General features: G+C 39.9%; 1 protein-coding gene across 2 annotated transcripts in view; it reads right to left on the bottom strand.

Moving 5' to 3' along the window:
* The window catches only part of LOC125893499 (sodium-coupled neutral amino acid transporter 3-like), a 54,926-nt gene that overhangs the window by 14,971 nt on the left and 25,589 nt on the right, over positions 1–14,366 (bottom strand). Inside the window, exons 3-8 of one of the 2 annotated variants that reach the window (XM_049584213.1) lie at positions 12,871–12,903; positions 12,628–12,721; positions 12,423–12,538; positions 4,082–4,155; positions 2,792–2,884; positions 2,555–2,636 (exon numbers count right to left, since the gene is read on the bottom strand). In XM_049584213.1, coding sequence (XP_049440170.1) covers positions 2,555–2,636; positions 2,792–2,884; positions 4,082–4,155; positions 12,423–12,538; positions 12,628–12,721; positions 12,871–12,903 — 492 coding nt within the window. The remainder of the gene's footprint in view (positions 1–2,554; positions 2,637–2,791; positions 2,885–4,081; positions 4,156–12,422; positions 12,539–12,627; positions 12,722–12,870; positions 12,904–14,366) is intronic. The other variant, XM_049584221.1, reaches the window with a different exon arrangement.

Below are 14,366 nucleotides of genomic sequence, written 5' to 3'. Positions count from 1 at the left end.
AGAGGCTCATCTATCTTGTTGTCATCCTGCCCTCCGGCCATCTGGACCAGGGTCACCATATCACATCAACACTGACACACACAAACATACAGTATTTTATAAACACACAAATGTTGAATCACTAATTATCACAAACTGACAAAGCTTGATAAGCAAACACACACATGTAGCACTCTCCACCTTGACACACCAGTGACTCTCTGATAAGTTGACTGGTTGAACAAACACACAGCCTCAGGTGTTCATTGATCGTGCGTGCGAGCTGACCAGGGCCAGCAACACACATCCAGAGACACATATTGACAAACACCCATGTGTGTAAAGGGTGTCCATGTCCTTGTGGAGGCTGACAGTGCACCAGTGTGTCAGTACAAGACTTTAACTCAAACCTGTGATGCTGTTGAAAAGATCTTCTTTTCAGTTTTTACTAATTGTCATATCAGTTTCAGCATATTTGATTTTTTATCAGATTTTATGTCCCTGTGCATGCTAAAATTCTTGTGTTCACTGCTGCGAGGAGACACTGTCCATCATTTACTTTCCAGAGACAGAAAATGAAAAAAAACATGATGAAAAAATGCAAATCAGCCTCTAATTATCCACCAACAGAGTCCCTCTGATTAACAAAACAAACAGCTAGTGTTTGCCCTGCAAATGTTGTTTTTAATTATTTGATTTTCATTTTCTGTTTTTTTTTCATTAAATGGTGCTGCCTTTTCAATGCACTCTTTAATGTATTGTATTTAACATAGCTAATGTCACTGTTGTGATGTATTGTTGTTGTCCTGTTTGTTTTTATGCTGTTATTTGGTCCTGTCTTTGCTAGGAGTCACTTGCAAAATAGATTTTAATCTCAGTGTGACTTCCTCGTTGAATAAAGGTTACATTTGGATTGTTGTATCATTGATTATTTTTCACCTGATTTTGCTTTGCTTTTTAAAATTAAAAGAAAACACTGGATAACTTCCCAGAGATTAAAAAAAAATGAAATGAAATCCCAAAATGACGACCAATAGTTGCAGTCAACAAAAACTGAACACTGTAAACTGTATTTAACATATAACTATAAGTAGGGGTGTAACGATACATCGATCTGGATCGATACATCGATTAAATTATCAACGATCCAATAATATCCGTGCAAAGTGAAAGCATTGATAAATATTGTCATCTTTAGCATCTGTGTCACCATGTTTATCCAAGTGCACCTCATTCTAACACTATACAGCCAAAAAAGGGACAATGACAATTTACTGCTATCGTCTCATATCGATCACAGGCCCCAGAATTGAATCAAAATCATATTGTGGCAGACTTTGCAATATCAGAAAATATCTTATCTTTGTCCGAAGAATCAATATCATATTGTCTCACGATGAAAATTGTGCTTTACACCCCTAATTATACACTCTATCATTACAGTGTGATTATATATATCATTTTAAAGTGGTATATGTTGCAGAGCTGTTGTATCTCTTGCATCAGATTGTGAGGTGTCCCTGTTATTTTGTCCAACCCCTGTACAGTTCAACAATATAAACACACACCCACTGACGGGATGAAAGGCCACTGGGACAATCTAGTCTGTCATTTCAAATAAACAGTGATTGTTGACCATAGCCCACAGCACTGCTGCACAGACAGCTGACACCAGAGAACAATGCGGACATGTTGTCACTGTATGTCACTTCTGTCTAACATAGTAGCAGAGGTAGTGTCTATTCTCCTCCATATAGGGTGAAACCAGCACAGTTTACGCACTTCAACTTAAACTTTAAAACACCTCTCTCAATCCCCGAGTAGATGCTCTAACTGGGATAAGGGTTAAGGTGTAAGGGGTTAACATCACACTCAACATCCCATCCAAGGCAGTGAGTCTTGTTTGTGTCCATGGCCACCTGCTCTGGCCAGTGATATCCCATGGTTTACGTTTTAAGCCGTGGAGTCTAGCTGTGTTTTGAAGTGAGCGTTTCTCGGTGGCCGTGCTGCTCTGCTCCTCCAGGGTCACTATCACAGCTGTTCTCACGCCAGCTGCTCTGCTCATCCAGAGCAGCACTGGGTCCGCCAACTGGCACAGCCTGACACTACTCCTCAGTGAAAGGCTGAAATCTTTGTAAATGCAAGACGGCTGCATGAGGTGGGATACGACAATGCTTTGTTGTTTACATGAGCAGGTTGCTTTTTAGGTTACTTTACTTTTTTTTAGTAGTGTTTACAAATGTCACACTGAACCAGATGTGTTTCAAGTATTATTTCAAGTGTGCAGAATGACTTTTATTTCAATCGAGGTTGCTCAGTGCAGTGATGGAAACATCCTTATTAATGGATAACACAAGTTGTGGACTGAAATCTTAAGGATTACAGCTTCAAGTCAAGGGAAAAGATTTTTTTTTCACAAGCATGAGAATAAAGTTATTTTAACATTTACATTTAGCTACAAATCAGACACGTACTCCTTCCTTCATGACACTAGCATGTGTTCCTTGGATCTGCAGCCACTTGTGTTACTGCATAGTATGAATAAAAACTTTTATGTCATGCACTGAGCACTCACCCTGCAGGTTTATCCACCCTCAGAAAGGCCTGGATGACCAAAGGAAACTCATACTTGACTATGTACAGGTAACTGGACATGGCTGTGGAAAAGAGATACAAGCACTTAACTACACAGTACATATCCCAAGCCTCTAGTCACAGAGTGCTGTGAGTATTTTTCCAGAAATGTCAGAGGAAATTTAAAAAAAAATGTGTGTATCTGTAAGTGTGAGGACAAGCAACAGTGTGACCTCACCTCCAATGTTCTGCAGCGTGATGGCAATACCTGCTGCCATCTTCCCCGGGGTCCCAAAGGCCCTGAAGCCGAGCTGCTCATATGCACGAATACCTGAAACACAAATTACAGGTAAAAGCATTTTAGCAGTGTGTTAAATCCACACTAACAAGGACTGGATAGAGGCTGAAGCTCATACATTACAACTGGGTGTCTGGCAGTTTAAAGAGTATTGGGGGTTTACACATTGTGATTGTATCATATATGACATTAGAGGGTAATGTGGACATTTGTGCATGCACCACCATGGTTGGCCTGATAAATGATAGCAACAGACAGTCCTGATGGATGGATAAATTCAAAGTGGACTTTTAATGCTTTTCCTTACTTTCTGTCATATATAATGTGAACATGACGGATGTCCAAATTAAACATGGCCCGAGTTTCAAATAATTAGGTAAAATTCCTGTGACCAAAACCCCTTCCAACATTGGTTTTCTACTTGAGCCATTTCTCAAAATAGCTTGAAACTTGACACGAGAGCGCTTTCCCTGTAGCGCACTGTGAACAACCTTTACGTCAATGTGTGCAAGACCAAAAGTGATCATTGATTCTACGAAGAATAGGACCACCTACACTCCAGTCGCCACTGATGGTGTTTCTGTCAAGGTCGTGGATGGTTTTTAATTCTTGGCCTACACATTTTTTCATTTGTCTGAGAACAGCAACTGCATACTGAAAAAGCAGAGGAAAAGATGAATTAAAGGCTTTAGTGTGTCTACAAAACCTTGTCAGTGCACTATTGAAAGTGTTCTTACAGGAGGTTTAATAGTGTGGTTTGGTAACCTTTCCGAACCTCAAGCAACCCAGCAGGCATCCAAAATAATAGGGAGCAATCAGCCATACCTGGATGAGATATATGATGTCAGGTGCAGGGAAAGAGCACAAGCCATTATCAGAGACAATGCTCGTGCAGGTCATCTTTTATTTTCACTGCTACCATCGGGTAAGTGATGTCGTAGCATCGAGGTACACACCACTCATTTTAAAGACATCTGTTATCCTCACGCAATATGACTGTGGGTAGACACTAACCTACTTTGTTTTCTGTTCTATATTTTCCTGTCTACTTATTTGTGGTGTTATGTACTTGTTTGTACTCTAACACTCTGTGTAACTGTGTCTATTGGAAAGCAGCCAGGATATGTTTTACATTGTGTGAAAATGTACTGGGAGCATTTTAATGCATGTGACAATTAAATCCTTGAATCCTTAAATCAGAGGATGCATATCGTCAGGCTACATACATACCTACAATACCAGATGACTTTAGCAGCAAATGGATGGAGTATGATGAGAGGACTGCCACCACTGTTAGGAGTATCCTGAAACAAACACAGCAGACATGTACAGTATTACTGCCCCTCCTTTCACCAGTGAAAACACCATTTTAATCCCCATTATACCAAATGTTCTCATGTTGCAGCTGGAATTCTCAGCACAGTTTTACTCTACACATGACCCTGTGGGCTATTTATACAGCTGCAGCACAGGCATATACATTCTCTGGATGTTGGTCCATAGATTGTGTTGGAAGAACAGAGTCCCCGAGGCTGTTCCTCGAGCTGCAGAGGCTGCCCCGTCAGCCCCTCTGCCCTCTGACACGTTAAGTAAGCACACACACACACACACACCAGATGGACAGTTTCAAAAGAAACATTTCCAAAGCAATGCTGAGATTGACAGAATGAGGAAAATCCTTTGTAAACATTAATCTTCTCTGCTTTGTTCCTTAGCGGTGGAATAACCCACTTGAGTCACATCAACAGTCATCCCTTGCATTTTCAGTAATAGACTCATCCCCTTGAGAGGGACTGAACTCTCCACTGACTCATATTCACCGTTTTCACATGTTCCTCTTCATGCATAATGCTGCAGTCATTAGCTTCTATCGTTATATGATCACTGGACTTCTCTGTTTGGTTCCTGGGATAATTGTTACCCACTCCAACATCATATTCTGTAGCTCTCATTAAAAATCAGACAACCATCTGGATATGCCTGAGCTATGAAACCATGGGCCATATTCACAAACGTTTGGAAAATGAACTTGGAGATCTCTTAACTTGTGCTGTGTCTCAAATCTGATATTTCTGTACTTTAACTTTTTACTTTGAGTGCATAAGTGCGTTCCCACTGAGAAGTATGGCAAAATGCAGTGCTCTGTGAGAACCCAAATTGTGCATAACATTCAAAAAGTCGAGTGTGAAATGTTGGACGCTTCTCACCCTCAATGGTCGCCATATTGCCTACATAGCGGAAGGGACGGGACTAGAAACACATTTCAAACTTGTGATATAATGGCGAACAGTTATACATGTGTATTTTTCATTATCACTGTTGTGAGATAGAAGCCATCACTATATTTACTGGGTCAATTCTTAAATAATTTGGTACCACGAACGATAACGCAAGATCTATTAGCTTGCTAGCTAGCTAACAGCAGGACAACCTGTCATCAGGCACTGATGTTGCATGTGCTGTGGTGTAAGCTATACGACCTATGAGCATTGGTTATATTTGGTGCATGCTAAGATGCAACACGCTGAGCAAAAAAAACAGATGTTGAATCTTGAGATTGTCATTTCAAAGTGTGCAACAGCCGTGTTTCAGTTGCGACAAAACAACCACCTTGAAATTTGCACAAGACGCAAGATAGTACAGTGTACTACATGTAAGTGCACTAACGGCTGTCTCTGATTTGAGACACAGCATTGGCCTAAAATCTGCTTCAGTCTTCGAAAGTGAAAAAATGATAAATAATAAACCCCAAAAGTTCTGATTTATTATTTACTGACGCTGTCAAAAAATGTAGGCCTGTTGCTGCTTGTATGAACAATGACATTTAACATTTTAGAACTGGCTTCTTTAATTAAAAGAGGAAAGGTTTTTGTTGACATATTTATATCTATTAAAAAAACTGTCAAAAAATATTGTTTCGGTATTTAAAGGATTATTTTGGCACTAGTATTGAAACATTACACACAGCCCTATCTAAGACACTGACTTATTAATATGTGAGTAGAATGACCCATAACAATCCTGGCAAAGGCTGCTATATCCATTAAAGGGACAGGTCACCCTGAAATAAAGTATAAATATTTTCTTTTAACCTGCAGTGCTTTTTATCAATCCACATGTAGATTGTTTTGGTGTGAGTTGCCGAGTGTTGAAGATCCACAGACCTTGTTGTGAGCAGTTTCATGTAGGAACTATTTTCTTTCTACAAAGCTACACCCACCAACTGTATCACCATGCAGAGGGAAAGCATCTACTCATGGATAAAAGGCTAGTGCTTGTGACAGAACAAGATGTAAACATTCATGCCGTCTTCTGCGGCAGAGACAGAAAATAGTTTGTACATGAAAATGTTCACAACAAGTTCTGTGGATTATCTTGAGTAACTGGGTCATGATATCTTTTTTTGGGGGGAGCTTTGAGCACCTTAAGCTGAGTGCCATCTAGTTCCATTATATTCGAAAGAAGGCAGACATCTCTACAGCCGATATCTCCAACACTCTGCAACTCACACCAAAATAATCTAGACTGATAAAAAGCACTACAGGTAAGAGAAAAAATACACTCTAAAAAAAAAAAAAAAATCCATTGGTCAAGGTAACAAGTTGCACGCAAATTTTTAAGTAGTTCCAACTCTGGTGTTACTGAGTAAATCCTATGACTCTTTTATAACCTGACAAACTCAAATAATTTAGTACAACCAACATATTTTGTTTTAATCTCAAAAAGCTTAATTAAGTTGACCCAACTAAATATTTACCCAAAAGTTGTTGTGATCTTAAGTGGTGAAATTATTGTATTTAAGATAATTTATTATTTATTTTAATTCCTTCCTACTCAAAAATGTCAACTGTGACAAATGTAATTTTTGTTATAATAAATAACTTTTTTCATTAATCATTTTTTAGAGTGTATGTATTTGTGATTTTGGGGTGAAATGTCTCTTTAATGGTGTTTTATTGGCTTGTAAGGTGTACCTGTCACATCTTTTACAAGATTTAATGACTGTTTTTCAGGGAGATGTTTAAGACGCATCACTCTTCTCAGACCTTTGTTAGAATCCACAGCATGTGGAGGTTTTGTGAATGGGTCCCTGATCTACTGACTTTCCCTGACCCGCTCCACCTCATTCCAACTATTCCCTATTTTCTTCCTCTTTTATTGTTACTGTTGGCGACATTAACTTTCTCTCTCACACACATTCCCTCCATTCCTCTCTCCTTTTGAAAAGCCAGGCAGCACGTCTTTCAACTCGACTTCAACTCTTGGCCAGTTAACAGGTCTTTTTTTTTGTTTTTTGTTTTTGTCGTTGTTGTCTTTTTCAGACTATGTGAAAGAATGCCTGGACTGACTTGCGGTGGAGGGATTTAGTCAGTCAAGTGGCAGTGGGAGGACAGATCTGCTGACAGTCAGACAGACTGACACACTTGGGTCACTGTAACTCTGCTCACAGCTTTCCACCCCGCTGCATTCCTACCCGGGCCCGGGCCACTGACCCGCTGAAGCCTCTGCACCCGCCAACAAAAATCTGTGTGATATGAAACATTGGGCCATGAGGGAAAGAGAAACAAAGGACATTTCCAAATGAATCCAAAAACTGTCCTGAGTTCACATGTGTCCTCACCACAGTCTGAACACTGCAAGTATTGCAGCTGTAAATAGGATTGGACACAGGATGTACTGATTGCCATATAAACCATAAACAACCCTATTGTTCAGATAATCCCTTAAAATAAGCCAACAACACCGCTCTTGTTTTTCTTTTGGGACAAAAATTACAGTTGTCAATCAAAAGATAGAGACTATTATGTGTAAACGCTGAGTGGAGTAAACTGATGCTAACATCAGTGTGCAGACTGAAGTGAATGAATGAAAGACTTCATCATCCTTCAAGGTTGAATATAGTAAGTAGATGTCTGCAGCAGGCGAACAAGTCAGTGGAGACAAATGAGAACAACCTGTTTTCTGCTGTTGGCTTTTATTTTGCATTTGTTTACCCGTGTTTGAGCAATGGTCGCCTCATTTTTAGGTCTTCTGTCCCCTTTAGGAGCAGGACCTAAGGTTCAAAATGACACTGCTAGGAAAAAAAGAAAGATGTGTTTTTTGAGGCGATCACTAGCCTGGAGTCCAACGTGGAAAGAAAAAAGAAAATTGCCCGTATTCTTTTGCCAAATATGTCCCAGCCCCTGCCTGTAATCCTCAGTAGCTACTCTATTGTTTGATACAAGATCATGCTGATATGAACACAAAGACACGGCCTTTCATCTCTAACAGGGCGTAAAAATACATGCTCACTGTTGCATTCGGTCACGTACCACCAATCCACACGCAATTACATGTATACATGAGAGTTAAAGCTGGTAACTTTTAGAAAAAATGTAACTTTCTTATATTTGCTGAAATTTACACAGCACTAATCAACAACAACAACCACTCAGAGCCAAGGAGTGTCTAATCACTGTGCGTAAACTGCAGCCAAATTGTCAAACTAGGCAGCACTGATCAAATATGAATCAAGATTCGGTTACTGCAATGCTTACTGTTCACTGAAATGTTTTCAGACACATATTTTAGTGCACTGTTTAGCTGTAAAATAAGAAAGTTGGTCCAGCTCATGAGCGATGCTTGGTACTTCAGTTGACCGTGTCTAACATGGCAACACAAACATTCTCAGCTAGTTTAGTTTACAGCTAAACAGTAAACTAAAATATGTTTCTGAGAACTTCTTAGGTGAGAAATAGGCAAAGCTGTGACAGAATTTTGATTCATATTTGATCAGCGCTGCCTAGTTTGACAGTTTTATAAGCATGACTGACATGATTGACAGCTGCGTTACAGACTCCTCCACTCTGATTGGTTGTTTTTTAGCAAATGAAGATGGTTGTTTTTTTAGCAAACGCCATGAGAAGCAGCAAGAAGAGGAGGAGGGACATGATTTTTTTTGCGCACTTTCATCCGTCATTTAAATTTTCAGAACAGGTTCGATTTTCTGCGTTTTTCGCACCCATCACAGCCTTTAGAGACGTTTGACCGAGAATAAGTAAAGAAAATGTGGCGGCGGGACACAGTCGCAACAAGACGGAGGATCATTTCATAACTCTTTCAATAGGTCAGATGATGATGAAGAGGAGGAGGATGTGGATCGCATACTGAATGTGGAGGACAGAGAAGGAGGACAACTCCACCTCTTCATGCAGCTGCGATGCCAAATGAAAGACAGGGAGGGAGTGATGACATCCAGATAGGTGATTCCAGTGGATAGAGGCAAAAGAGGAATTGCATATTGCGAATTTTCGCAACAAATACAGTAATAAAACGCACCGGAATCAGCGTGCAAGGTTTGTGTGCGTAATTTTTTTTGGATAACAGATTAAAAAAACGCATCCCAAAAAACGGATTCAGTGTGCAAAGGCCTTAACTGTCTCGTGTGCTTCTTTCAGAATAACGTGAGAGTTTCAGCAAATATGACAAAAAGTTATTTTTATAAAAGTTACTAACTGTAGCTTCAGACTAATCAACTAGTTAATTTCAGCCCCTGTCTAGCCAGATGTCAAAGACACTGGTGTTGGGTGACTTGGGTTCAGCCGGTCCAGACAGCAGACAGCTTGAAAAAACCACAGTCACACAACTCAGCTCAAAATAAGAAGCTTTCTTAAACACGAGGGAAAAATCCTCCAGACATGACTGCCTTGGCACAGATCAAATAACGTCCTTGAATAATATAGCTGTGGCTGTCAAACATTAAGCTGTGCCACACATTTCTCCCAGATTGATTTGAATTATTAATGCTAACGTGAATATTACTTTTCTGTTGTACAGTTGGTTGTGAAATGAGCAAACTGCCTCTGGCCTACAAAGGGAAGAGAGCAACTAGTTTTTCACCATGGCTACAAATCCACTTAAAACAAGCCAAAAGTTATACAAACATCCAAAACATTGCTTCACCTCTCACCGGGGCTCAGTGTTGTAATTTTGATTCAGGGATGCTTAGCTGAGTAAACAGCAGAGCCTGGATTTTCTAAGAAATGTCATACTGGGGGGGCTCACAGCAGTGCCCTTTAATCTTTCCCTGAAAATACTTTGCCAGTTTCAGCACCAGACACCTTGCAATCTCGCACCGTAAGGTAGAGGTGTCAAAACAGCACGAGGAAGACGAGGAGGGGAAAGTGTTGATGTTGTCAGCGCTACCTGGTGAGATTTCCCTCTTGAAACACCAGCCTCATTATTTTCGAGAAACAAGCAACGTGCAGATCAGCCTTGCAGCTGGAAGCGTCATTAAAAAGAGAACATTTTAAATGCTGTAACACACATAAGACTTAAATGAGAGTGTAAAGCTTTGACAGCACATCAGTCCAATATTATACCGCCACCAAGTTTGAGATATAATTCATCCAAGGGCTTTATGTTTGTATGTTTATGCAGAAACCAGTTGTGGGGGGATACTTGAGTAATATCTGAGCAGATCTGCTCTCGCCGATGGCAGGAGATTCAATGTTCAACAAAAGCGCTGCTGATGAAGCCACCCTGCTACACGTCACGCATGCAATGAAATGTTAATGCCAGCTACCAACCAGTCTACACGCTTTAAGGGATAAGGCTGGAGATATTCTACATTTTTTTCTATTGTCAAAAATACCACAAACAGACACAGCAGGCACTCGCTGCAGCCCAAAGGTCAGAAGACCTCCAGTGAATTTAAATAAGGTATGAAAATATAAATAATCAACCTGAAAGCCGCCGTCGGCTGTGACGTCATTATCCTGACAGACAATTCTGCTGCGGAGGCTTTTATATATGTTAAGCCCCTCGTATGTACAGAACATACACCCACTGGTTCAAGGCAGAGAATCATCAGCCACACAGAAACAGAAACACTGTGGTTATTTTCTGCATCTGTAATTATGATTGCAACCATTTATAGCTCGAGTAAATGAATGCCAGTATGCTATTAATCTGAGCCTTTATTTATCAAATAAATGTGCCCTGTGTCATCGGCTTCTGTGTCATAACCGGTAATAGCTGCCTGGTTAATACGAGACAATTACAATACAATTAGATGCTATTTCTGTGTGATGCAGATCTTCCATAGAAAGCGGGAAGAAAATGAGTCAGAGAACATTTGTGAGCCGTAAGTCATTCTTGCAATCTGTAATCAAGGAGTTATGTATTTAGGCCCAATCCCATTTCATATTTTTATCCCGACCTCTCGTTCTCGAGTGCCACCTTGCCCCTCGGAATTGAATTACAAGTGGTAGTGTTTGACAGCCTCCCCTATGAAATGGGAGAACCCTTCAAGACCCTGACACGTCATTGGTGTGCTGCCGTTTACGTAAACAGATGTTGGGAATACGCCATATTCTCATGCGTGGGCTACAGGCAGCCCTTTGCAGTTGTCTGGACACTCATGATTCATTCACAACTTAAGTTTCAGTCAAACAAGTCATCAAATAAAAAGAACACTGCTTCATTACCTGGCCACTAGCGCTGCTCTGTAGGCTAAGATTAGCAACTCGTGCTCCTACCCTGCCTGTCTGCACTGACATTTGAGAATCATTAACAAGTGCAGCAACTTTACAGCTGGAGTTCAATTAAATTTCAGGGGCCGGTTGCACAAAGCACCTTAAGTTAAGATTTTCCTTTAAGTCTGAGTGAAAGTTTTCTTGAAAAAACAATTGTTGCACAAAACATCCTCAAGTCTTCTCCTTAAGGTTTCCTTTAAATGTTTACTTAAGGAAGTTTTTCTCCTTATCTTGGTCTTATACTTCGGGAATTGCTTAAAGTTTGTTAAACCATTACACAAAGACCCTTAGTAACCAAAGTAAGGACATAAACATAAAGCATCTCAGGCTCCAACACCGCAACATGTTTGAATTTATAGAGATAAATGAGAAAAAATAAGGCATCCCGAGAATAGTGTTTCATGACCGGGAGAACCAGATGGACACGCTTAATGATTTTGCACTTTAAATTTTACCAGAAGTCTATTTATGATTGTGACCATCTGGGGCTGATCACTCAACTTTCCAAAGCTTCGCTCCCTCAGCCCCTTTCAGTTACTGATTGCTCTGTGGTTTTATGCAAAGGGATTTTTCCAGTCAATTATTGGCAAGGTAAGCCTGAAGTGTCATACTTAAGGAGCAAATTTAAGGCTTTTTGTGCAACTGGCCCCAGGCGTCATATGTCATCATAGGGGTTAGATTCTCTGCCTGAGCCCGACCCGGCCATAATTTCCCGCCACTATCCTCGGGCTCGGACGGGTCGGGCTCCTCATAATAGACCTAGGCTATGGAACCAACTACTTATCACACCTGGGGGGGCACGGTGGATTTCCTTTGTTGCACGTACAACCATCTTGCCGATGATTTCTCAAGACACTTGGTTTGGAGTGTGCCTATAAAAACCTCTGTTTGGAGGGCCATGAAGCCTTAACACTTAACCCTCTATCCCAACAAGAATCTGGACATCCTATCTCTAGACGTGAACACACAAAACTGAAGGGTAAGTGCGAAGTAGTAGGGGTAAGGGGTGTATCGGGACTGGGCTTTAGTGTATCAAAAACATGTGAATATCTTACAAAAACAGGACGACCCCTGTGTTGGCCATGGCGTATGCCAGTCCTAGGATTCCACTTCCCATGATTGCATTGCCCAGGTTGAAGACGGACATCCCAAACGAGGTCTTCCCCTCAAACTATAACAGATGCAAGACAGAGGAGAGGGATAAACATGTTAGATCATCTGCTAGCACATAAAAAGTAGATTGGCTGTGTTTGAACTTACATCTGTGAAGCGAGTGGTCTTCTTGTCGTCCATGCCTGATATGAACTCCTGGCCCTCTGGGAGGTTGGCCTCTGCATTCTCAGTTCTGTGGGGACTGATGGAAAAAAATATCGTCAAAGAAGTTAAAGCAACACCACAATAACAATCATTACGAACTATGCATAGATAGTACCAGCTGCAGTTTAAAATGAGTTGCCTTTCTGTCTGAATGTGAAACACATGCTCCATTTATAACATACATACCTAGCATCATGGGCACTATTGGGTACAGTTTCCCTACAAGCAGCGTAGAGAGAGGCCATCCATCACCCAACGAGAGCACAAAGTGGAGAAACAACACCCTCAGTCATAATATAATCAAGCAAATAATACAGTGAAGGGACCATCTATAAATTATCATCTGCATCCCGGAGAGAAACATTTTAATTAAACCATCCATTACACAGAGAGATGATATAAAAAATGCTGCGAGACAACCAGTGACATGATAATTAGGCATTTAGCTCACTCCATTATCTAGCACAAATGGTAGCACAGTTAGTGAGCAGGTAGGAGGTAAATGTCTTGCTCAAAGGCACATCATCAGGCAGTTAATGGACACACAGGATTTGCTGTTACAGGGGTTGTGATGCTATGTTTCTCTCCCTAATGTGTCATGAGCAGGGCCTGAGACTAACTGTTTTCACCTGACACTGGGGTACAGTTTTTTGGGTTTTTTTGGCTGCCACCACCTTTGAAATCTTCGTGCTAAATGAAGGAACAACATTTAGATGATTCAGACATTGTTTACTGTTGAGAATGATGTCGTTCATTGTTTGATATAGCCTATTTATAGAACAAAACATTACATGCGTGGTAAACTACAAAGGTGGAGTACATTTACTCAAGAACTGTATTTACAATTTTGAGGTACTTGCACATAGGGCTGCAACTAATGATTATTTTTCTTTTCTTATTGGTGCAAAATTAACGTGGTGGTGAATTTACAGGTTCAAAACAAACAAAACAAATGTATATACACAAACACAAGGACAGATAAAGAAAACAGGATGATATATAGAGCTTGACAAGGTATGTATGTGAAAAACAGAGCAAACCAAATACGTATAATTCTAAAAAGACAGAAATAATAAAACACTTAAATTGAAAAATAACTAATGAATACGTGATGATACAGGAGTAAGAAAGAATAAATAAATAAATATTTAGCTGTTGTAGTATGAGGTTGGGGGGGCACTAGTCTATGGTTAAGGTATGTATGCAACTAACTATTATTTTCATTGTTAAAAAATCTGTTAATTATTTTCTTGATTAATAGATTCATTTTTTTGATTTATAAAATGTCAGAAAATGGTGAAAAATGTTGATCAGTCCTCCCTAAAGTCCAAGATGGCGTCTTCAAATTTCTTATTTTGTTGAAGACACCAAGAATATTCAATCGACTGTCATAGAGGAGCAAAAAACAGCAAATATTCACATTTAAAAAGCTCAGAGAACTTTTTTTTTTATTAAAAAAAAAATAATTAAACCGATTAATTAATCATCAAATAAGTTGACGATTCATGTAATAATTGACAGATAATTGATTAACTGTTGAAGCTCTATTTCTTCTTTACTTCAGTACTTCCATTTTATGCCACTTTATACTTCTTTTACTCCACTACATTTATTTTACTACATTTAACTTTAGCTACTAGTTATTTTGCAGATTCAGATTATTGATACTTTTGAAATCAAAG

The sequence above is a fragment of the Epinephelus fuscoguttatus genome, linkage group LG1 (genome assembly GCF_011397635.1).
Source record: "Epinephelus fuscoguttatus linkage group LG1, E.fuscoguttatus.final_Chr_v1".
NCBI lineage: Eukaryota > Metazoa > Chordata > Actinopteri > Perciformes > Serranidae > Epinephelus > Epinephelus fuscoguttatus.
This window is presented reverse-complemented; position numbering and strand designations above follow the sequence as displayed.